The sequence below is a fragment of the Martes martes genome, assembly GCF_963455335.1.
Source record: "Martes martes genome assembly, chromosome: 7".
Taxonomy (NCBI): domain Eukaryota; kingdom Metazoa; phylum Chordata; class Mammalia; order Carnivora; family Mustelidae; genus Martes; species Martes martes.
In genome coordinates, this window is record NC_137894.1 from 1,403,820 (window position 1) to 1,425,387 (window position 21,568).

At 60.1% G+C, this 21,568-nt stretch overlaps 1 protein-coding gene across 2 annotated transcripts in view; it reads right to left on the minus strand.

Moving 5' to 3' along the window:
• Positions 1-2,426: 2,426 nt before the first annotated feature.
• CTXND1 (cortexin domain containing 1) overlaps positions 2,427-21,568 on the minus strand; it is a 46,993-nt gene continuing 27,851 nt past the window's right edge. The window contains exons 2-4 of one of the 2 annotated variants that reach the window (XM_080807804.1): positions 11,597-11,745; positions 10,223-10,462; positions 2,427-9,560 (exon numbers count right to left, since the gene is read on the minus strand). In XM_080807804.1, the coding sequence (XP_080663930.1) occupies positions 10,224-10,403 (180 nt within the window). In that variant the 5' untranslated portion in view covers positions 10,404-10,462; positions 11,597-11,745 and the 3' untranslated portion in view covers positions 2,427-9,560; position 10,223. Of the gene's footprint in view, positions 10,463-11,596; positions 11,746-21,568 lie in introns of both variants that reach the window. The other variant, XM_080807803.1, reaches the window with a different exon arrangement.

Below are 21,568 nucleotides of genomic sequence, written 5' to 3' on the forward strand. Positions count from 1 at the left end.
AGCGGGGCTGAGTGTGCAGAGCCTGTCCGTCAGATCGTGCCATCCATTCGTTCCTGAAATCTTTGTGGGGAGCCCCCTCTGTGTCGAGCACCGTTCTAGGCACAAGAGACACAGCAGAGCACAGAATCACCCACCCTCGGCTCATAGGGGGCCTTTCCAGTAGGAGGGAGACAGACTGTACGCAGAGGGGCAAGGAAGACAGACCACGTGTGAGGTAGCAGTGAGTCTCTGGGACACTGGGGGGTGTGGGTGTTATCATAAGCAGGTGGTCGGGGGAGGCTTAAGTCTCAGGTTCTCAGCGCTTTCCTGCCAGGCAGCCAGAGGGAGGGAGCCAGCTGGAGGGCTATCTGCAGAGAGAATGCTCCAGGCCGAGGGACTCGTCAAGCAAAGTCCCGAGGATGGGGTGTGCGTGTCGCTTCTAGGAACATCGAGGGGCCGGCGTTTCTCCTGTGAAAGCATTCCGGGGCCGGGAAGTCTGGCGTTTATGACAAGACCAGTGTCCTGGAGAGCCCACAATGCCTATCCTCAGCATGTGGTTTTCATCCTCAAGGCTGCCTCGTGGTACGAGAGGCTGCTGGAGCTCCAGCCACTGTGCCCAAGTTCCAGGCCGGCAGAAGAAGGAAATCAAGAGGCGGGGGCTGGGGGTGGAGGATAGAATACCCCCTTCTGGCTGAGTTATGTCAGTTTGAGCAGCCTCCCTCTCCCTGCGATGAGTTCCCCATCACACTCCTCATCCGATTCCTTGGGTAGGAACTGACTCATGAGACCACACCTCATTGCAAGGAAGTCTGGGGAAGCAACCTTGGAGCTGAATGCATTGTTTCTTCAGTTAAAACCAGAGCTCAGCAGCTAAAGAAGAGGAGGCAAATGGATCCTGGGGGGCCGCTGGCGTCTCTAGAGCCTGCAGGCTGGGAGGCCACACACTCGGACCTGCTCTCGCGTAGCTGACTCTGACAGTCGAGCCCTGGGCCAGAGTCTCCAATCTTGGCTGATTTCAGTGGAAATCCAGTATCGCTCAGATGGCCAAATTTTCTTTCTTTAACAAAGGTTTGGCATGAATTAGAGGCTTTTTGAACCTGTGGACGGGGTTGGCAGATCTGGTGGCTGGTCCAAGGATGAGGCTAGCCTCGGGCCAAGACCGGATTTTGGGGGACAAGGGAGCTTTAGGATTTCAGGCACCTTATTGATTTTATCTCAAAGACTCCGGACACAAAATGCATCTCAAAAGTGGTTATATTTTTCTTTCTTTAGTTTGGAAGCGTGTATTTTTAACACCGTCGGGAAAAATTACCGTGACAGGGTTGCCTTCCGAAGCATGACTCTATCTCCTGTATCTGCCCTTTCCTGTCCCCTCGGCAGGACCCCCAGGCCTGGGGGAGAGGCAGGAAGGGCTCAGAGGGGCCACTGACCTGAGGGAGGCGGCAGCAGGTAGGGCTTCCTGGCAGAGTCTGCTGTTCCGTTTGGTTTCTCGAGCTCTCAGAGACCACGACTGGGGCCAGGATTATTCCGAGACTGAGCCAGCAGCTGGGGCGGAGGGTCCGTCCCTGCAGCGGGATCGGGGCGGAGCGTCTCGTGTCTCTGACCGGTGCCGTCTGATCATTCGAGCCACGCCTGCCTTCTGCAGAGGCTGAGCTCCCGAGGGCAGTGACCTGCCGCTCGGGAAACTTCCCCGCGAGCTCGCACAGGGCCTGCCCAGCTCAGCATCTGTCTGCTTAACGGATGGATGAGTATCTGGGAGATCACAGGGGCGGGTTACGCCTGATTCCCAGGTCCGCCCCAACCCGGAGACACCGGAGACCCACTTCCGCCTCAGTGTTTACCAGGTGTGAAATAAAAGTCATCCTGTGCCCCTGCCTCGACGTGGCATGTTTTCATAACGACACAGAAGTAGCTGCAAAACCGTCTGTGGTGTTTGTGGGATTGAAGATTGGCATGACATCAAGCACAGCAGTTTGCTTGGTTTTCTTTGCTTAATTGAAGCGTCATTAACATACGGGGTTCTGTCAGTTTCGGGTGTAGAGCATAGAGACCCAGCGCTGGCCTGCCTCCCCCGTGCCCGTCACGACGGGGTCCTCTTGATCCCCGCCCCTGGGCCACCCCGACCCACCCCTCGCCGCCCTCGGACCGTCAGTCTGGTCTCCTGTCAAACAGAACAGTCCCATCATTGCACGTGAGCAGAGCTGGGGAGAGTTTGGAATGAGCATGAGCGACCTACAAATTCGTGAGTTCTAAAAATGGTTTTAAATAAAATTTTAAAATTTAAAATGTATTGTTCTTGCCTTAATTTCATTATAACAGCTAATTATTTTGTCATAACCAAGCTTTTGACATAACTCGGGTTTTACTGAGAGACAAAATGATGAGAAAATAAAGTGAATTATACTCAAAATGTACAAAATATTAAACAGTCTCACAAAACTCCAGTGTTAAAAGTTGCAAAATTAAATTTATTTTATATGTACTTTTCAGTTATTTTTCTTTGATAAGATTCAAAATCTCCTTTAGAGTTAAAGGCAAGGTACAAATTATAATTGAGGAACATTAACATCGCATATCAAAGTTATCTAAATCAAGCTGAAATGTTTAAATTAATTTTTAAAAAACTTCATTAAATCCTTTCACATACTTTCCGTAAAAATAACACGATCTGCCAGCCTGGCGTTCGGTGTTTGTCTAGTGGCCACGGGGAATACTTAGTAACACTCTTCGTGTGCCTTGAGGAGGCCCGACGTATACAAATGAGTCAAAGAGCAGGAAAACCAGGGCGGGCGCATCTGGGAAGGCCCCTGCTGTGGGCCTGCCGCGGCGGGTTTCGTGCTGGGAGTGTTGACGCAGCCGACCACCGTCTCGCCTTCGCCCACTTTCTCTTTACCGCCGCCCCGCCTCCCTGCGCCCGGGGACAGGCCCCCCTCCCACGGTGGCCGCGACCCACCGCAGAGCCGCGCGGCACGCACGCCGGTTCCCTTGCACGGGGTGCAGGCATGGGGAGAGGCTGCGCCTGGGGCCCGGCCGGCGTCACTCAAGGGAGGGGCACGTGGTGTGCGGGCGGACCCTCGAGGGACAGAGGGGACCCTGTGACACTTACGTGAATGTTTGCCTGTCTGTCTGTCGCGTGCTGGGCCCGCTGAAGCATGCGCCCTGGGGAAGGACGCCCTGACCCGGGATCGAGGGCCGTGCGGCCGCCCTGCCTCCCCCTCTGAGCCCCACGTGGTCTCTGGTATTTTTTGTGCAACGAAGACACTTGCTCTTTCCACACATCTGAGTGGGGGCCTGAGACGGGCTCCAGAACGTGCAAGCTCGAGGGCGGCCCTTCTCTCGGCGGCAGATTACGGTTCGGGGTTGGAACGTTGCCCTCGACCGCTAGTTTGTGTGCCAAGCCCTGTCACCCGGGAGCCGCTCCTAAGTGTGGGCGGCCCTGTCTCGCCAAGCCCCCTGCTTTGTGGCCGTGAGCTCCACGCCAGGCTCGTCTCTCAGACCCGAGGAGAGCTCGACCGGTCCCGGGATGTCCCCACAGCCCTGCTGAGGGAGCCCCCTTCTCGGGCTGACTGCTGCGTGCCGGGGCTGGCTTCTCATATCGGGCGGGATGACCGGGGGGTAGTGACCAGCCACTTTCCTGCGTGGTCGGGCTGCAGGGTTCCCGGTTCTGTGGTCCCTCTGGACTACGTGTGTCAGGCAAGGAGAGCCCTTTCTCTAGGAGAAAGCAGTACCGCAGCGCTCAGCCGGGGTGCCCTGGCTTTGGGGCAGCCGGCTGGAGAGAGCGAGAGAGACAGCGAGAGGACAAAACTGCACAAGCAGCGCAGGGGGCAGCGAGGACGGCTGATGCCCGCCTCCTTCGCAAATATTCCGTTAGCACATCAGCGGGTGCCCTGGCTGGGCCACGCCTCACATCTGTTGTCAAGGAAGAACTCCAAGGGCCCGATGCCGGTGACGCTCGGTTTGCCTCCCCAGATCTCTTCTCCATCCTTCCCTGCCCCGCTGTGCCCCCCGGGCCGGGCATGATCTCTGGGGATGACAGCACCCAGGCCCACGGCCTCGGGCTGCTCGCTGAGAAGGGGCGGCGGAGGCTCAGGCCGAGAGTGGGATGCGGAAAGGAAAGAAGCTGGGACCCCTCGTCTCCTCACGTCCTCCCTTCCAGGCCGTTTGGGGAGGCCGTGTCCCGCTGGGTCCCTCTAGCCGTGGCTCCCAGCTCCTGCGGGCAGCATGGCCGCGCCCCCCACCCCATCCCCAAGCAAGGGCTGGCGGTGGCTTCTGGTCGTCATCGATCCTGGGTTATTCACCGTCCCTTGCTGGCTCTTTTAAGCCTGTCTACGCTTCTGGAAACGGTCCCTAAACGAAACCCCCCTCGGGTATCCTTGGCGTGCACAAAGGACCGTCTGGGATGATGTCTGCACTTTCCCGGGAGTGGCGCCGAGGGAGGGGTCTGAGGCTCAGGGAGGTGGGACGTTGGAGTGAGGCCATTCCGCGCGACCGCCTGGTTCAGTCACCCCCAAAACCAGCCTCTCCAGGGGCCCTGAGGCCGATGCCATGGCAAAGACATTAGGAACGCATGAGTGAGGGGGCGGGTGCTGGGACAGCTCTCGCTCGGGTCGGGGACAGTGGTGAGGGACGAGGTTCCCAGAGGCCAGTGCCACGTGATGATGGGGTCCCGCGGGCCGGGAGGGGCCACGTGCTACAGGGAGGGTCTGCGGCCGACAGGGGTACCGTGCGACCTTCTGACCACCCCGGAAGGAGAACCCGCGCGCCCAGTGTGGAAGGTTCTGGAAGAGAGGCTTCAGGGCCGTCCTGGGAGACGCATGTGGAAGCACGTCTTTGGACGGGTCTTGAACAGAGACGCTCATGTGCCGATGGAGTGCCCGTCAGGTCATCCAGGCTGGGCAAGGCCTCGGTGATCAGCTGTGGAGGTCGGCCCTCCCCTCACCCACCTGGCGCTTGCGCAGTGGCGTGAACACAGCGGCCACAGTGGACGGATGGGGCCGTTTAGGGGCTCAGCAGCGGGGCTGCCCCCCACTAAGCCTCCTCTGTTGCCATCATGTCTAGATCTGCAACCCGCCGATGAGCGAGGCCCACGTCCGGCCCCGGTGGGACCCCACTCCCCAGGAGCGGGCTGTGGGAACCGGCCAGCCGCTTGGGGGTGGGCTGATTTCCCCGGGACCCCTTCTGTCACGGAGGGAGGCGGGCCGAGCTCCACGTGCCGGCTGCGGACTTGCCGCGCCCGCGTCCCCAGCGTGTGCAGGGCTTCATTCATCTCGTGCATCTCAGCAACACGACCTTCTGCAGAAGAGCTCGTTTGTGACCGGCGTGCCGCAGGGGCTCTTCGTGTGGTCCCTGGGTCTCCTCTTCCTGACCCGGGGGGCAGAGGAGGCGATGACTGCACGGTCAGACTGATCGGTCCCAAGGGCCAGTGGGAAGTGGGGTGCTGCTCTGCAGTGGGGGCGGGGAGCAAGGGCGACTGGTTCTGGAACCCAGAGAGTCCCTGGGGAGCCCCTCGTGACTCATCCCACACGCCCCAGTGACGCCGATGTTACCCATCCTGAGACCATAGCTGGAGTGACACTGTCCCAGAGCTCCTGTTCTCTCCGAGCAGGGGAGGCCTTGAAACCCTCTTCATGTTCTTTGTGGGTGGTAGAAACCGGCAGCCCAATGAAGACAGGTCACCAAGAACGGGACATTCTGCCGGGGGAAGTACTCCAGCAGCCACGGGAATGCTGGAGGGTGGCGGGATGTGGCGTGGGTGGGGAGGAACGACGTGGTGGTCATCGAGCTGGGCTGGTGGCCGGCCACGGAAGGGAGGGCGCTGGCGGCCGTGCCATGTAGGGATTGTTCATTTACTGACCCGGAGGTGGCTCAGCCCAGCCGGGAGTGGGACTGCACCGGCACGGTCCCCCTCCACCAGACCCGTGCTGAGTGACAGACCTTGATGTCTGCCCCGTGCAGGGCGTGTTTACCCTTTTTCCCATCCAGGCGAAGTTCACGGACGTGTACTGAGTGCTGACGGGGCCGGCTTGTCCTGGTTACATCTGGTTCGCCCCAGAACGCCGACAGCTGAACCGCTCCGCCCAGGCTCCCCCGACCACGGGGATCTGTTGTTTCGGCCAATGAGGGACCCAGAGGAGAGACCAAGGGCCGAACCTGAGAGCACAAGGTGCACCCCCCGCAACGTGGTCCCTGCTGGGCTGAGGTCTGGGCAGGAAGTTCCCATTCTCTCCCTGTGGCCGCGGCCCCCGTGGGTGAGCCCTCTCCCGCTGCTGCGGTCCTGCTGGGTCCTGAGAGGCCGCCGCCTCCCACCATGGGCCGCTTTTCCATCTCGTGTTGTTTCCCTTGGGCCTGTCCAGCCCCTCAGTACCCTTTGGGGACGCCCTCAAAGCACAGGACACTTTGGGCGAGCCGTCCCTGTTCTGCTAGGAGGCTGACCGACTCGGGTCCCAAAGAGAGGCTCCGCAGGAGGGCGGGCGGGCCTCGGCTGGTGGCCATCGAGGATACGAGGCTCTGGGGGCAGGGCCGGGGTAGTGGGGGCCACTGGCCCCACTGGACGCAGACGACCTGCGTTTGGACAGAATGGCTGGAAATGTTGGTGAGGACCCGGGGAGGGCGCCTCTCAGCAGACAGGGCCGGAGAAGCCCGTGCAGAGTCCGTGCGCCTTGTCCACCTTCCCGGGGGGCCGGGCCGCTCTTCAGCAGGAGACCGTGGGACGCGGAACCCCGGCCGTGGGCACAGCGGCCGTGGAGCTCTCTCCGGCGGGCGTTTGGAAGCATCCTCGGGAGCTGGCTGCTGGAGTTTGGGGCCCGTGTCATGGGCGAGGGAGACCTGGGCCTTTTCAGTTCGACAAAACCTTGGTCGACGTTTGAGCAACTAGTTGGAAGGAATAAGAGGCGGTGGGAAGTGATACTTCAGGCTGGCGAGGCGCGTGTCCTGTTTCTCCCATCGGCCTGTCTGGGGGGGTTCTCGGGGGCCGTCCTCGACTGCCGGCCTGTGTGGGCTGCCCACCTGTCCCTTTCCAGGTTGCATTCCCTCCCACGGCCCGGCGTCCAGATGCCCTTGTCGTCCCCAGATGCCACTGCCACAGAAGGGACGGGGAGCTGACTCTCCTGAGAGTCTGGAGGGACCCGGGGGGCTGAGCCGAGCACAGTGCGGACGACAGCCCAGGGTGGCCCCCGGACACCACCGTCTGGAATGTCCTCCGTCCTCTCTCCGCGGCGGGGACTTTCTGGTCGTCTTTTCCCTGAAGTCCCGGACTGTGGCCGGCCTCCCAGGCTGTTCTCGCCAAATCCTCCCACTTCTCTGCCGGGTTCCAGGCATCAAAAATTCCGTTTATTTCTTTTGCTGGGCAGTTTCTCCCTCCACCCACAGCCCCACACCACACCCGGCCGGCCAGGAGCCGGAGCAGAAGCCCACCCCTCATCCCGAGCCCCGGAGAGCTGCCGCAGAGGCTCCCCACGCCCTTTCACATGATCAGATGCTACGTGTGTCTTAGGCCGACGGGCTGGGGTTTGAGTGTCTCCTCCCCACTGTCTGAGCCCACACCCAGCGCCCGTCCCACCTGCCTCTATCCTTTGGTCTCGTGGTGCACGTAATGGGGAGGACGAAAGCCACCGAGTACTTAATCGTGGGAGTGTGGAGAACTGCACGTGCCGGATGGCACGTCCTGTCGCCGCTCAGACGCCCAACAGCCAGGTGTGGCAGAAACACGCTCAGGACGTGATGCCAGGGGGGACTGTGGCTCTCAGTGATGTAACCGATGACGTTTATGAAAAATATATCTTGCATTTGGACAAGGATTAGAGGGGAGCGCGTGCGTACACAGTGGAAATCCCTCTTCCGCTAGAGGCTCGGGTGGGGTGTGATTTTTTTTATTTTTCATCTTTTCTGAAATGTTATTTCCCCTTGCCACCAAAAAGAAAAAAAAAGTCCAGAGAAATATCAGCAAATCTAAGTGTGGAAAAGAATGAAGTGGGAGCCCGGGCCCCCCAGAGCCGTGGTTCTCAAACTCCAGGGCACTCACCCGCCGCTTGGGGGCTCTGCCGGGCAGATTCCCGGGCGCCGTCCCCAGAGCCCGGGACCCTGGAGGTCGGGATGGGGCCCAGGATCCTGGATTTGCAGCAAACTCCTCACCACTGCCGATGTGACCCTAGGGCACGTCCTTCCCTCCAGAGAACCCCAGAGTATCTCCAGGAGAGGCCTCCCCTCCGTTCTTGGGCTCTGTCCCTAACGGCCCTCGAGCTGCTGCTGATTCCCACGGTAGCGCACACCGCCGGGGTTCCACAGCAGTGCTGGGGGCCTCTGGGGTAGGCTGCAGAGCCAAGGCGGCGGCTGGGCCTGAGGCGATGCCCAGGGTCCTTGCTCTAGACCCCTCCTTCCCCCAGAGTCCAGCGCATCGCGGTTCGCTGCCCTTGCCAGCCGCCCCTTTGTGCCTCCCATAAAGTGGGTGTGTGCTTGCGTGTGCGGTGGGGGGACGGCTGGACCCACAGGCCCTGGACTGTGCCTAAACAGCTGTGGCCTTGCTCGCTTGTAGGGTCACCGAGTGGTGACAGTGCTTTGGAAACCCGCTGCCCCGGTGCCCGGGTTGGGGTGGGACCCAGGGCTGGGACGCAGGGGCGGGAAGGGAGCTCGGCCCTTCCTCACAGGCGCAGGCCTCTCCTGATGGGGAGGGCGGGTCATGCCTCCGAGGGAGGGGTTCTGGCGTAACTTCATAAGGTGTGTGGTTCAGCAGATGACAGTGGTGTAAAGGGACAGGCACCCTATCCCTTGAGGTCAGGTGCTAGGAGAGGTTGCTGTGAGTATCCCTCTGACCAGGGGTCCTGGCTGGGAGAGCTGGCCCGGAAGGGGTCCTGGGAGGTTGAGGAAAGTCCTGGGGTTCCGGGCTCTGCTGGGAGGGGGAGGGGCTCGGACCCCTGGCTTCTCCCGGGGGTGGAGTCAAGGAAGGACACCGATGTGGCCCGGGTTCCTTCCTTCCGTCCTCACAACAACCTAACAACCTCGTGAGGTAGACGCGGTTCCCTCCTGCTATGGAGGAGGGAGCTGGGGCTCAGAGAGGCCGAGAGAGTTATTCGGGGCGGCACAGCGGCATGCAGGGGCGCTGGGACGTGTTCTTGCTCAAGGTCACAGACAGAGGTGATGGGGGAGGAGGGAGGCCCCGAGAAGAGTCACTATCAGCAACCTGTCCCTTGCCCCCCACCAACCCCTCCCATCCTTCAGCTGCAGGAGCCGCACCCAAAACAAAGAGGCCAAGTCTCCCCCCCCCCGCCCCCCTGTGGTGACGTGAAGGGACAGAGGCCGGCACAGGGGGCGGGACTCGCTCACAGTCACGCCGACTTCGGGTCACTGAGGACGAGACCCAGGGCCCCTGGTCCAGGGCTCCCCCCGCAGCGTGTGCGCGTCCGAGACCGTACCGCGTGGAAGAGGGTCGTGTGCGGGGACGTCACCGACCCGACCGAAGCCTGCGGCCAAGGGCGGTACTGAAGGAGCCTCCCTGCCCGCTGAGATGACGGGACGTGACGGGACCGGAGAGCGTCCGTGCCCTACGACCAAGTGGTGCCACGTCGCGCGTACGGTACAAAGGTGACCTTTAAAAAGAGACGCGTAAGAAAAGCCTGGGGGAGACGTATCAAAACGGCCGCTTCCGGGAGGTGGGGTTGTGTCCTTCCTTTTCTGTATGTTCCCAAATTCCCAAAATGCACATTTCATTTATGACGGGGAAGACAGACCCCTCCGTGTCTTAGTTTAAACAATGCAGCTGGGAAGCAGGCCTGTGCCTTGTGCCAGGGTTGGGCGAGGCCCCTTCCGTCCGCCGTCGACACCCCTGCTGCCTGGTGGGCCGGGCTCGGGCTCAGGGACGTCTGTGCCGGAGCTGCGGGCCGTGCTTGTGCTGCCTTGCATTTTAAGGGCAGACAACGTCCTCAGCGCGAGAGCACTGTTGTGTGACGGAGCGGGTCTGCCCTGGACCCAGTCCCAGAAGGTGCACAGGAGCCGGGGAAGGGGACCCCCCCATCATCCCACAGGGACGGCCCGGTGCGGACCGGCCTCCTGACCCTGGGCCCCGGGCTGTCATCTCCAGGCCAGCCCCCCGCGGAACCCCCGCGGCCCCTGACTGTGATGCCCGGAGTGGGGGGAGCAGGTGAGGCCCCGGTGAACCTCCTCCGTCCATGGCCAAACCCATCCCCGGCTGCACGGGCTGGCTGGCCGGTGGCCCGGGGACACGGAGGCCCCCACCCCGCCCCGCCCGCACCTCAGTCATCCAGGTGCTGCTCCTCCCAGGTGGAGGTGGGGATGGCGCTGTAAGGGTCCATGATGACCTTGGCACAGCGAATGATCATCACCACGAGGAAGAGGCAGAGGAAGACGAAGCAGGCCAGGGTCAGCCCCTTGTCCACATCCACGTAGACGGGCTCGGGCGTGGGCTCCTCCATGTCGGGGCTGCGGCGGCGGGCTCCTCCGGCTCGGGGTTGACCGGTACCATTTTCCACCCCTGCAGAGAGCCAGGCCGTGGGGAGGCAGGGCCACACCCCTGCCTGGGGCGGGGACACAGGCCCCTGGGGGACAGCGTGGGGCCTAGCCCCTCCTGAGGGTCCCTGCCCTGAGCCGCGGGGGACTCCCAGCCAGTGCCTCGGGGGGACGGGGGGCGGCGGAGGTGGGGGGGTCCCAGCGGGGGTGGGGCTGGGTGCAGGTGGGAGCCTCGTAGGGATGGCGCTCCCACCCTCGGCCTCCACCCGCCCCGGAGCCTCGGGAAGGACGGTATCGGGATGCTTTCAGCTCCGCCAAGCCGCCCCCAGGGTGACGGCAGAGCGCTAACTAGAGTCCGTCAGGAGCAGGTCCGGGCGACAGCAGAAGCCGGACGGGGAGCGGCGGGTAGGGACGGGCTGTGGGGACACTGGGGTTAGGGAATGACGGTCTGCGTCCCCTCCCCACCACGGGGACCTCGGGGCCTCCCCGGGGGTGTCTGCCGAACCCCCGCCACAGGGTTCGGAAAGCACAGGTGTGAGGGGAAGACGGGTTTGGGCAGCCGCAGGGACCCCATCTCCACCCAGCAAGGCCTCGCCCCGCAGGCCCGGGTGTAAGGCCACGTGGTGACTCCATGGGCCCGGCCTGTGCCTGGTGACAGCATGCAGGTGCCAGTCCGAGGGGGTGGGGAGGCGGCAGCAGTGTGGCCCGCGTGGCCGCTGGCCGGCAGGTGGGGAGGGCTCTGCGTGGAGTGGGGAGCCGCCTGCAGCAGGACGAGGCCACTGCCGCTCTTCCCCCCGCCGTGACCGTCCTCACCGTCCCCCGGGATCTTCCCAGCACTGGGGCTGTATTTGTCCCTTCGCATCTGGTTTGTCCTTTCCTCCTCACGGCAGCCCCGGGGGCCAGTCCCCGAGTAGCCATGGGCCTGTCTTATCAATGGGACGACTGAGGCCCAGACGGGAGTGAGGCACCGCCAGCTCCCCAGGCCTCTCCGTCCGCGGGTGTGAGGCCGGTGGGCTCCGTGCCCCCCTACCCCACCTGGGCCCTCAGGAGGACACCAAGGCAAGCCTTGGGTGGGCCGGTCCTGGCATATCCGTGACCACCGGTGACCGCGCTGTCCCCTCGCTCAGATCTCTCCCACCCCTCCCCAGGGGGCACTGACCTGCCGGTGGGAGTGGTCAGCACGTCATAAGGGCCACCGGGGGGGCCCCCACTCTGGGTCGGGCTGCTCCTGGAGGGCAGGGGAGAGGCCGGATGTCACCGTCGCTAAGAGCCTCCCAGTCAGAGCACAGGCACCTGTGCAGGCGGCCGCTGAAACAAGACGACAGACCGAGGCGGTTACTTCCCAAGACAGGCAGCCCCAGCCTCGACCGGGCACAGGAAGAATGGGGGCTCCTCCCCAGGCGTGGCGGTAGGGCCCAGACACTTTATTCTTTCTTTCTTTCCTTTACAAACTATAGCGTCTTATTTTATTTTTGTAAATATGCATGACATAAACTTTGCCGCCGTCCCCGTTGCCGCGTGCCCGCGTCAGCCGCCCTAAGGACACCCACACTGCCGGGCAGCCGTCCCCAGCATCCATCCCCGAGCTCTTGGTCCTGCAAAACTGAAACTCGGACCCCATTCAACAGCCGGGCCCTGGCCCACCACCTCCTTCCCGCTTCTATGAACCGGACTCCTCTGGGGACCTCATACGAGTGGAATCCTGCGTATCTGTCCCTTGGTGACCGGCTTACTTCGCCGGGCACGGTGTCCCCCGGGTCTGTCCAGGTTGTAGCCGGCGTCAGGAGCTCCTTCCTGTTCGGGCTGAGTAGTGTTCCCGGGCATGTGTGCGCCACATTTGGTCTATCCATCTGTCCACGGCTGGACACGTGGGCGGTCTCACCCCCTGGCTGTCGTGGACAGCGCCACCGTGACTGTGAGTGTGTAAATACGTCTGTGAGACCTGCTGCAATCCTAATGCCCAATGGCTGGGTCGGTGTTATTCTATTTTTAGTTTTCTGAGGACTAAATTTTTTTTTTTAAAGATTTTATCTCTTTGAGAGACGGAACAGGAGCAGGGGGCAGGGCAGAAGGAGAGGGAGAAGCAGGCTCCTTGCTGAGCAGGGAGCCCGATGTGGGGTTCGATCCCAGGACCCTGAGATCATGACCTGAGCCGAAGGCAGACATTTAACGGACTGAGCCACCCAGGCGCCCCAAGGCCTAAATTTAACATATTTGTACAAATAATACTTGTACACAGTTCAAAATTCAAAAAGCATGAGGAGAAACAGTGAAAACTTCCTGCAGCCCCGCTCCTCTGCGGGGGGACGGCCCCCGGTCCGAGCGCCTTCCCATCCGAAGGTCTGTTCCGTGCACATGCTCAGAGATCTTTATGTTATTTGCACAACCGTGAGTCTGTCACAGAAACTGTCCCCGGCTTACTTTTCACATAATTGACCTTGGAGATGACTGCGCCTCGACACGACGAGGGTTGCCTGTTTCTTGTTCGCACCCGTGTCACGTCTCTTGCCTGGGTGTGTTATGGCACACTTGACCCTTCTTGTGTCGGTTAGACGTTTAGGCGATTTCTCCCCTGTCGTTTATCAGGCAGCGGTGGAATTTGTGTCACTCGCACACGTCTGACGACACCGCAACCTAAATTCTGTCGGGCACAACCTCCCCCCCCCCCCCGAGGGTCCGCCATTTGAATTCCAACCGGAATTACTCTCTCCACAAGTCTGTGCCTACGTCAGCGTCTCCTACGGTCCTGCCACCTTGAAAAAACAAGTTTTTCAGTTTTTGCCAATTTGGGGGGGAAAGGTGATCCGGAGATATTTTTTCCTGAATCTGAGAAAACTACAGAGTGAACAGAGTCGCCCCCCAGCTCTACCATTGTTAACACTCCGCTGTGTTGATTTCATTTCATCGGGCTGGTCTCTCCGTCCTCACGTCTCGGGCGCCGGTCAGAGAAAGAGGCAGGTGTTCGCACACGTCACTGAAGACATCTCGGGGTACGTGTCAGTAGTTAGGATTCAATACCTGCTTAAAGCTTTCTGAAAAGTAAAACGCACCGACGGCGAGACGCTCGGATCTCAAGTGTCATTGCTGGGACCTGGCAAGGGCGTGTGCCTGTGTAACTCTTGGGAGCACCTTCATGTTTCGTTTCTGTTCGCGAAGGAAGTTAAACAGCTCAAGATCCATTTGTGTTTCCTTTTCGTGAAGGAAAACGGTCAGTTTACATCTTTTTTAAAAAATATTTTATTTATTTATTTGACAGACAGAGATCACAAGTAGGCAGAGAGAGAGAGAGGAGGAAGCAGGCTCCCCGCCCAGCAGAGAGCCCGATGCGGGGCCTGATCCCAGGTCCTGGGATCTTAACCCGAGCCGAAGGCAGAGGCTTTACCCACTGAGCCACCCAGGCGCCCCCAGTTTACATCTTTTATCTATTTTTTCTACTGGATTTGGGGTCTCCTTTCTGACCTTGGAAGTGGAGAACTGAAATAAATCTGTTAATTTTACTTGTTCGTCTGATTTTTATTTTCTTTTGTTTGTAATTGTTTCTTTATGCCTGATTCCTCCTCCTAGTTCTCTCTTCCCCCACCTGGTTTGAGTCACTGGAATTCGCTCTCGAAGGGTTTCTTCGTTCTTTTGGACGCACTTACGTTTCTGTAATTCGAATCGCCAGCGTTCGGCATCTTTTGACCCCCGGCCGCTCCAGACGAAGACGCAGGGAGCTCACGCTAACTTCCGCCTCCCCCCCAGTCTTCCCCTTTCCGTCGGCTCCGTCCTCCTCCCGCGGTGAGAGCCCACGGCCTTTGTCTGTTGTTTTAGCCTCGGTTTTCCCGTTGGACACACTCAGTGCCCCCTGGTGCACCCCTCCAGCATGACTTTTGGGAAGGAGGGGCTCGTGGCAGTAATATTCCCTGAGGCCTTACCTGCTGGCGTCTTTGAAGGAAATGTGCCTTCTTCTCGGACTGCCCGGAAGATTTCCTCTTCGTCTTCGCTCTCCTGCCCACGAGCCTGGGCGTGCTGCTCCCTGCGTTTTCCTCCTCCGGTCGCACTTCCCGTCCCATCAGTTCTTGACGTTTGGCTCTTCCCCTCCTGAAACACGCGCCTGTCCTATCCTCCCCCTTTCCCCTCTCTGGCTCCCCAAATGCACGTAGACCTTCCGGTTGAGTTGATTCGTCTGCGAATCTTCGTCTCTGTTTTGTTTTTCCTTTTCATGCTGTGGTTTGAGCGCTTTCCTCCGAAGCGGCTGCCAGTCCAGTAATCTCCTCTTCTGCTCTGTGCAATTAGCTGCTAATCTGCCGATTCGAAGTTCCACTTAAATCACACTTCCCAGTTGTATAACTTCCATTGGAACCTTTAGAAAGTTCCAGCTCTGGGGCGCCTGGGGGGCTCAGTCAGTTAAGCATCTGACTCGTGGTTTCGGCTGCGCGCGAGATCTCAGGGTCCTGGGATGAGCCGTGAGTCAGGCTCCCCGCGCCGCACAGTCTGCTTGAGAACTTGTCTCCCTCTCTCCTCCCGCTCATGGTCATGCTCTAAAATAAATAAATACATCTTAAAATAAAATAAAATAAAAAGGAGTCTGAAATATCTGTACGTACACATGCACGTGTCAGGGGTGAGGGGCTAGTGCCCCGCGCCCTGCTAGGTCGAGACCTGCTCCTGCCGGTGATTCCGAGTGTGGTGTGTACTTTCCGTTCTGGGCGTCCGTGGAGATCCGAGGGTCCCGTGAGCCATACTTTGAAAACACATTCCCCTCGCAGACAAAGCGACTGGAAGGAGGGAGAAGTAGTTTGCTCCGGATCTCAGAGCAACGGCAGAGCTGAGCCTGGGCCACACGGGCCTGGTGGCGCTGATGTGTCAGGGTTGTCGGTGGCTCTCGGGCAAGGACGGATGTGCCGGACTGTCACAGTGGGACTCAGTCTGGCCTCACGGGCACAGACTCAGAAATCCCAGGCCCAGGGTCTGCCCTAAGTCATTACTGATCCCTGCAGAGCCGGCAGAGGTCAGACCTCCGCAAAATTGCCGCCTGACTCCCCCTGTCTGGTCTGGGGCCAGGATTGGGCTCTATAACCTTGAAACGGGCCCCAGAAGAAGACTGTCAGTGTTTTCTGGATCCTTCCGGCCGGGAGGAATGCCAAGGATGTGGACTCGAAAAAACAGATTCGCCTTTCCGCCCTCCAGATGGAGAGCTCTCATTAACCTTAATTAGCGGGCAGGCACGGGGCCGTCCAGCTCTGCTGCAGAGCGAGGACACGACACCTAGGAGAGACTGCGACACAGGACTTAGCTGCCGGCCCCGGGGGAGTGGAGGGGCTTCCCGGAGGCCTGCTTGGTGGGGGGCGGGGGAGGGTCCCAGCATCTCAGAGCCCTCCTCCGGCGGCAACAAGTCTGCCCAAGCTGGGGGACCCACGGGCCACTTCCGGGGAGGCTGGAGGCGACCCTGCCTCCGAGTCAGGGGTGCTGGGTGGCGAAGGACCCTCAGGGAACCTGGCATACTCCCCGGAGCGTGCGGAGAGCACGGCTTTAGGGCTGAGGGGTAGCCGATCCGATCCCAAGATCCCAACGGAGAGGAGTCCCGCCCAAAGCCACAGTCCGCACACAGCGCCCGGGAACCAGGACCTTGGGGGGACGTCGGGGAGAACCGGCAAGAAGCGGCGGGTACGGGACATGGGCGTCGCGGGGTGGGCGCGCGGGTACGGGACGTGGGTGTCGGGGGGTGTCCCACCCCAGGGCTGGGGCGTGCTCAGGTCCCCGCTTTCCGAGCTGACGGGTTTCTTTTTTTCTGTCCCTGTGCGTGTCTCAGGCTGCAGGGTGGCTGAGGCACCAGATGTCCGTCCGCCTCCCATAGTTCCGGAGGCTAGAAGTCCCGGATTAAGAACCGGCACAGGGTCTCTTCCTGGTGTGCACACGGTCCCCTTCTCACCGTGGCCTTGCCCCAGCGTGCGTCAATGCCAAGAGGGACAGGTTGCGCCCTCCTTTTCTTCCTATAAGGTCACCAATCTCAGCAGAGTAAGACCCTGAACTTATGATCTCATCTGACCTCCTAAAAGCCTTCTCTCTGAATACGATCACCCCGGCTCTCCAGACTTCAACCAATGAACTCGGCGGGGACACAGGTCAGTCTGTGGCCACGTGTGAGTTCCTCGGGGGAAGGGTCCGAGTCTGACCGGGGGTCACAGCCACTCTGGGGCCAGGGCTGGCCCATCCCTTGTGGGCACACAGTGAATGTCGAGACAAGGACCAGAGCTTGGCGAGTAAGAAGACGAGGTGACCAAAAAAGCATGCCGCGTGTTACCGTGGGGCTGGACAAAGGGTTGTGTGGACACGGTGAAGTCACTCACAGGACAAAGGCCGGAGCGGGTCCCGCGCCCTCGTCGGCCGCAGCTGTAAATAGCAGCACAGTCGTTGTGAAACCGCCCGATGCCTGCCCCCGAGGGCGGGTGGGTTAAGTGGACGGCGTTTGCTCGGGACGGAGACGGTGGGCAGCGTCTCAGCCTCACGCCCGTCACACTGTCCCGTGGGACCGCTCTTGGTGGCCTCATTCTTCATCAGCGCAATTAGCCGCTGGCCAGCGAGCAGAGGTGATCAAGACCGTGACGCCTTCCAGGGCAGGGGAGAGGCAGGGAGGGGATGGCATTCACGGACTGTCGCAGCTAAGACGCGATGTCTTACAATGCGGAAGCGTCTCTGAGCTCTGGAGACCTTCCCAGGGCAGAGCGGCAGGGAGCAGCACCGTCTCGGGCAACAGGGGAGGCGACACGACCGCCGAGAGAGGGGCTCGTCACCGCGCCATGTCTCCGCACGCGGAAAACAGGCTGGTGGGATCGTCGCCGTGAACATGTCCCGTCCTTCAGGAACATGGAAGGACGACTCTCAGGAAACAGCCTTGGCCTGGGGGGTGGGTGGGATGTGGACGCCGCGGCCGAAGCCTTGAGCCACAGACCGTTCCCAGTCCTGGAGAATGGAGTTTCCCGGTGGAATTGTGGAATTGCTTGGGACCGACGACCCCTTTCTTTCATGTTTTCTTCCTTTGAAGGGGAAAGTGCGTAACTGTTCTGCTGTGCCTGTCCCTCTGCTGTATTTTCGAGCAGGTAACACCTTTTTCCAGGTCCCCACGGGCGGAGAGAGATTTTGCCCAGGACGGAGCACACGTAGAGGTCACCAGTGCCTGATTTAGACAACTCGGATGGGACTTTGGACTCCGGGCTGATGGTACAGAGGAGAGACAGGAACTTTGGAGGCCAGAGAGGGGGCCAGGGGAGCATGAAGAATGACCCCCCCCCCCAGGAAACCCACAGGGAGCTTGGGAACCGGAGAACGGTATCGTGCAGACCAAAAGGAGCTTCGCAAGGTGACGGAGTTACGGATGGTGCGGTGGGGCCGCGCGCCTGGGCTTTCGGGCCAAGGGCCACGCGGAGCCACAGCCCGTGTCCTGTGGGCGCCAGGCGGGGGCGGGGCGCGGCTCCGTGGGGGAGGGAGGGGACCGCGGGAGCAGCAACGGTGTCCGAGGTGCGGAGGCCGGAGCGTGCTCTCTCCTGCAGCCGCCGGGAGGAAGGGCCTCGCCGACGCTGCGATGCTCCCCCTCCGACATCCGGAACCGCAGGAGCCCACGCCTCTGGGATTCCAAACCACCTCGGTCTGGGGCCGCCGGTTACACGGGCAAGGAGAAGCCAGTGTTGACGCTCACGTCCCATCTCTAAAAGGCATAAGGCTGTTTGCTTTCTTTCCCCAGGATCGGAGAAACGGAGACAAACCAAAAAAGGGCAGGCCAAGAACCCGCCGCCTGGGGTTCTTGGGGCGTGACTCAGTGGCAGAGGGCAGGAAGAGAAGTTTCCTTAAAAGGAACCAACAGCCCGAATGGGGCGCGGACGTAGCGGAGGAGGAGGCGGCGGCAGGGCCGGGGACGGGGGCGGGGACATGGCGCAAAGACGTGGCGAGGTGCTCTGCCGGTCAGGCCGAGGCCGAGCCCGGCTCCCCCCAGCCTGCGGACCACCGCGCACCAGCAGCCCGAGGTCGGAGCAGCAGTGTCGGTGGAGACCCCAAGAGGCCACGCGAGGGGGACTGGGCAAGGCCGCTTCCTGTCCTTACGCGAGAAGATCCGTTCTTGGAGGTGACCTTGGTGAACTTCTGGTCCTCGTAAAATCCCTCTCCGAGAGGAAACGCCTCGAACAAGCACCTTCACTTCCGGAAGGCAGGGCACCCACTGGACGGTGCCAGGAAGGGTGCTGGAGGAACGGGCTCCAACAAGAGGAGGGAGCGTCTACACTGCCCCCCGTACTGGAAGGCACGGCAGCCTCGGGGCAAGCCCGCCCCCGGAGATCGCGGGTGTGGGCTCCAGCCCTGGGTGTGCCGTTTGCTGGTGAGCAGCCTGACGACCCTGTCCCATCCAGCCCGGCGCCCGGGCCTGTGAGACGCAGCCGCGAACGTGGGTCCGTGGGGGTGTCCTCGGGGCCCCTCAAAGAGTGACCCTCCCCGGGCCGCATCCTTCCCTTCGACACCGCACACTCGGAGGCTTTTGCCGATGCCTGGCCGGCTCAGAGCCTGCCTCCTCTCCGCTTCTCCCCTCCGACCTCCCCAGGCGTGGACCTGAGGCTGCCCGGACTGAGGTTGCTTTTGGAGCCCCTCTGCTGGTCCACCACCGTGTTCCCCATCACGTGCTCCACCCGTGGACCCCGTGTGCAAACGCGGACGTGGACTCCAGGCCACCTGACGTGTGCTGTGCCGGGGTGAAGCCCCTTGGCTTCCTGTGTCCCTTACTCCCTGTCCCAGCCGGGCCTGGGGTCTCGCCGCTTGTCCCCACGGGTGACGACAGCCTGTGGTAAGCCGCCCTGCGGTGGCCTGGCCCGTGCCTTCCACTGTGATCCCCCCACCCCGCCACGCCAGCCCCGACACCCCAGACCCCTGGGAGGAGGAGGTCCGGACCTGTCCACATCCTGTGCCACTCACATGCCCCCACATTTCCAGGCTTCCCAGAAATATTACAGGGAAACTTCTGTATCCCACAAGTACAGAAAATCCGAGATGAATGCAGGTCAACCACAAGCCCTTCAAGCAAAATACGATTGCTTGAGAAGTCATCTCAGCCCCGTGAAATCAATCAGAGCGAGGAATTCGGGGGAGGGAGACAGGCAGAGGAGACCAATAAGGCGATCGTCTACAGCACAATCGTGACAAATATAAAACAACACACACGTTAAAAAAAATCTGAAATAGAAGTTATGAAAACACAAAGCCTTTAAAAATATAACTTGTAGCTAAAATTCCGTAGTATTTCAATGAAAAGGAGTAGCGTAGCCGTGGAAGGAAATCAGAACACGATGTATTTTTTAATTGTTTGGGCAATGTCGGTAAATATTACTTTACTGTTGATGGGGAAGGAACGATGTGTGTCTGATCACCGAAAGCCGGCACCGGTAGAATGACACAGAATATCTGAAGAGTGTGATTGAGCAGCCGAGTAGACCTTTTCACTGCCTTCAGGGAATGCACATTATTTTCACACGTTCACGGGGCACTGAGGAAAATTGACATAATATAAATTCATAAGGAAAACCATCCGTGCGTTTTTAAAGGTGGAAATTTTATAGGCTGTATTCTCTGACCACAAAAAATTAAGCAAACAAACAAACCACAAGCCACTTGATTTAAAAAAAAAACGCATGAAAAATAAATAATCGAGTTCATTAAAAAATTAAGCTGCAATTACGGCATATTTAGAAAATCATTCTAACGAGAATGCCGCCTACTGAGAGTTCTGGGGTGAGGTGCGCGGCAGCTGTCCCCGTCCTCCGGGCAAACGCGTACCTTTCGCGACTGAACAGAACTAAATACAGTGACGCGGAACCCACGGAGACACTCGCAGCAGCAAGAAAATCCAGAAGATGCGATCAGTAAAATTAAGAGCAAAAATGGATAATGCCCAAGAACGGAAAACCAGTAGAGTTAAAAATAAACCATTAAAAAAAGTTGTCTGGAATAGTCTGGGCTTGGACAGACGCCTGGTGGGTTCATTCCAGGAACAAGAGAGAAAATGGCCCGCGCTCATCTTCGGGAACGAGGAGGGGACGCGGCCACAGGGAGGAAGGAAGTCGATTAAAGAGCACCGGGCGGGGCTCCGTGGAATTCCGCCGATACATTTTAAAAACCCAAAGCTAAGAAAGTAAATAAAAAATTCAATGATACGTTTTCTAGAATGTGAACGGTCACGTCGGACCCAGAATGTGACCGGAATCCCGAACACGGCGTCCGGGAGGGCTTGTGGAGAGCGTCGACTTGGCGTGCGCTGAGCTGGGTCCAGCGTGACAGTCATGGCGAGCCCTGGAGGTCCCCTGGATGGGAGGACCGGCTCCTGCCCTGAGAGCCGGGGGCAGCCTGGCGGCCACCATCACACTCCTCCTTCCCTTGTACGCATTCCTCCTCGCCACGTAGGCAGGGGCCACCCAACGACACACGTCCTGTGGATACTTCTCTAGCTCCAGCTCCGGGACGCTCTCCTTGGCGTGTGTTTCTTGTGATTCTGAAGTCCCCAAGGTGCTTATTTATGACCAAGGGCGCAGCCGGCGGACACAGCGCGTCTACTGCGGTGTCCGTGGCAACCGCTCCCCTCGGTGTCGTTCAGGGACTTCCCCGCATTCCCCAGCGCTCTGCCGGGAGTTCCTAGACCCCCCCACAGGTGGGCCATGCCCCGGGGCAGGAGCCGGCCTCCGGGATGACCGGACTGGGACTGACCCCGGCTCCCAGAACGTCAGGGTTTGGAACCACTCCTCTCTCAAGAGAACCCAACTCCGGGCAGGGTCCTGTCCCCAAGCCTAATGCCCTTGTCCCCATGAGGCTTTTATTTCAGGGGCTTCGTCCCTCCTTCCTTCCTCTGGGCATCATTCAGGGAAACCGAGATCTACTGACGCAGGTTCGATTGCATCTTACGGGGAGGGGGGTAGAGTCTCCATCCGTTTCCCTTCCAGAGGCTCGTGGGCTCCTGGCAAGGACGCCAGCCTCTCCCCGGGTCTGCTCATCAGCAGTGCCTCTCCCAGGAAAAACGCTGATTTCCCCCCTTTCGACTACCCTGCGACAGAACCCACACGGCATTTGTAAATGTCTGTCTGTGTCATTGGGAAACCGAAGGCTGTACGCGGCTTCCCCCGGG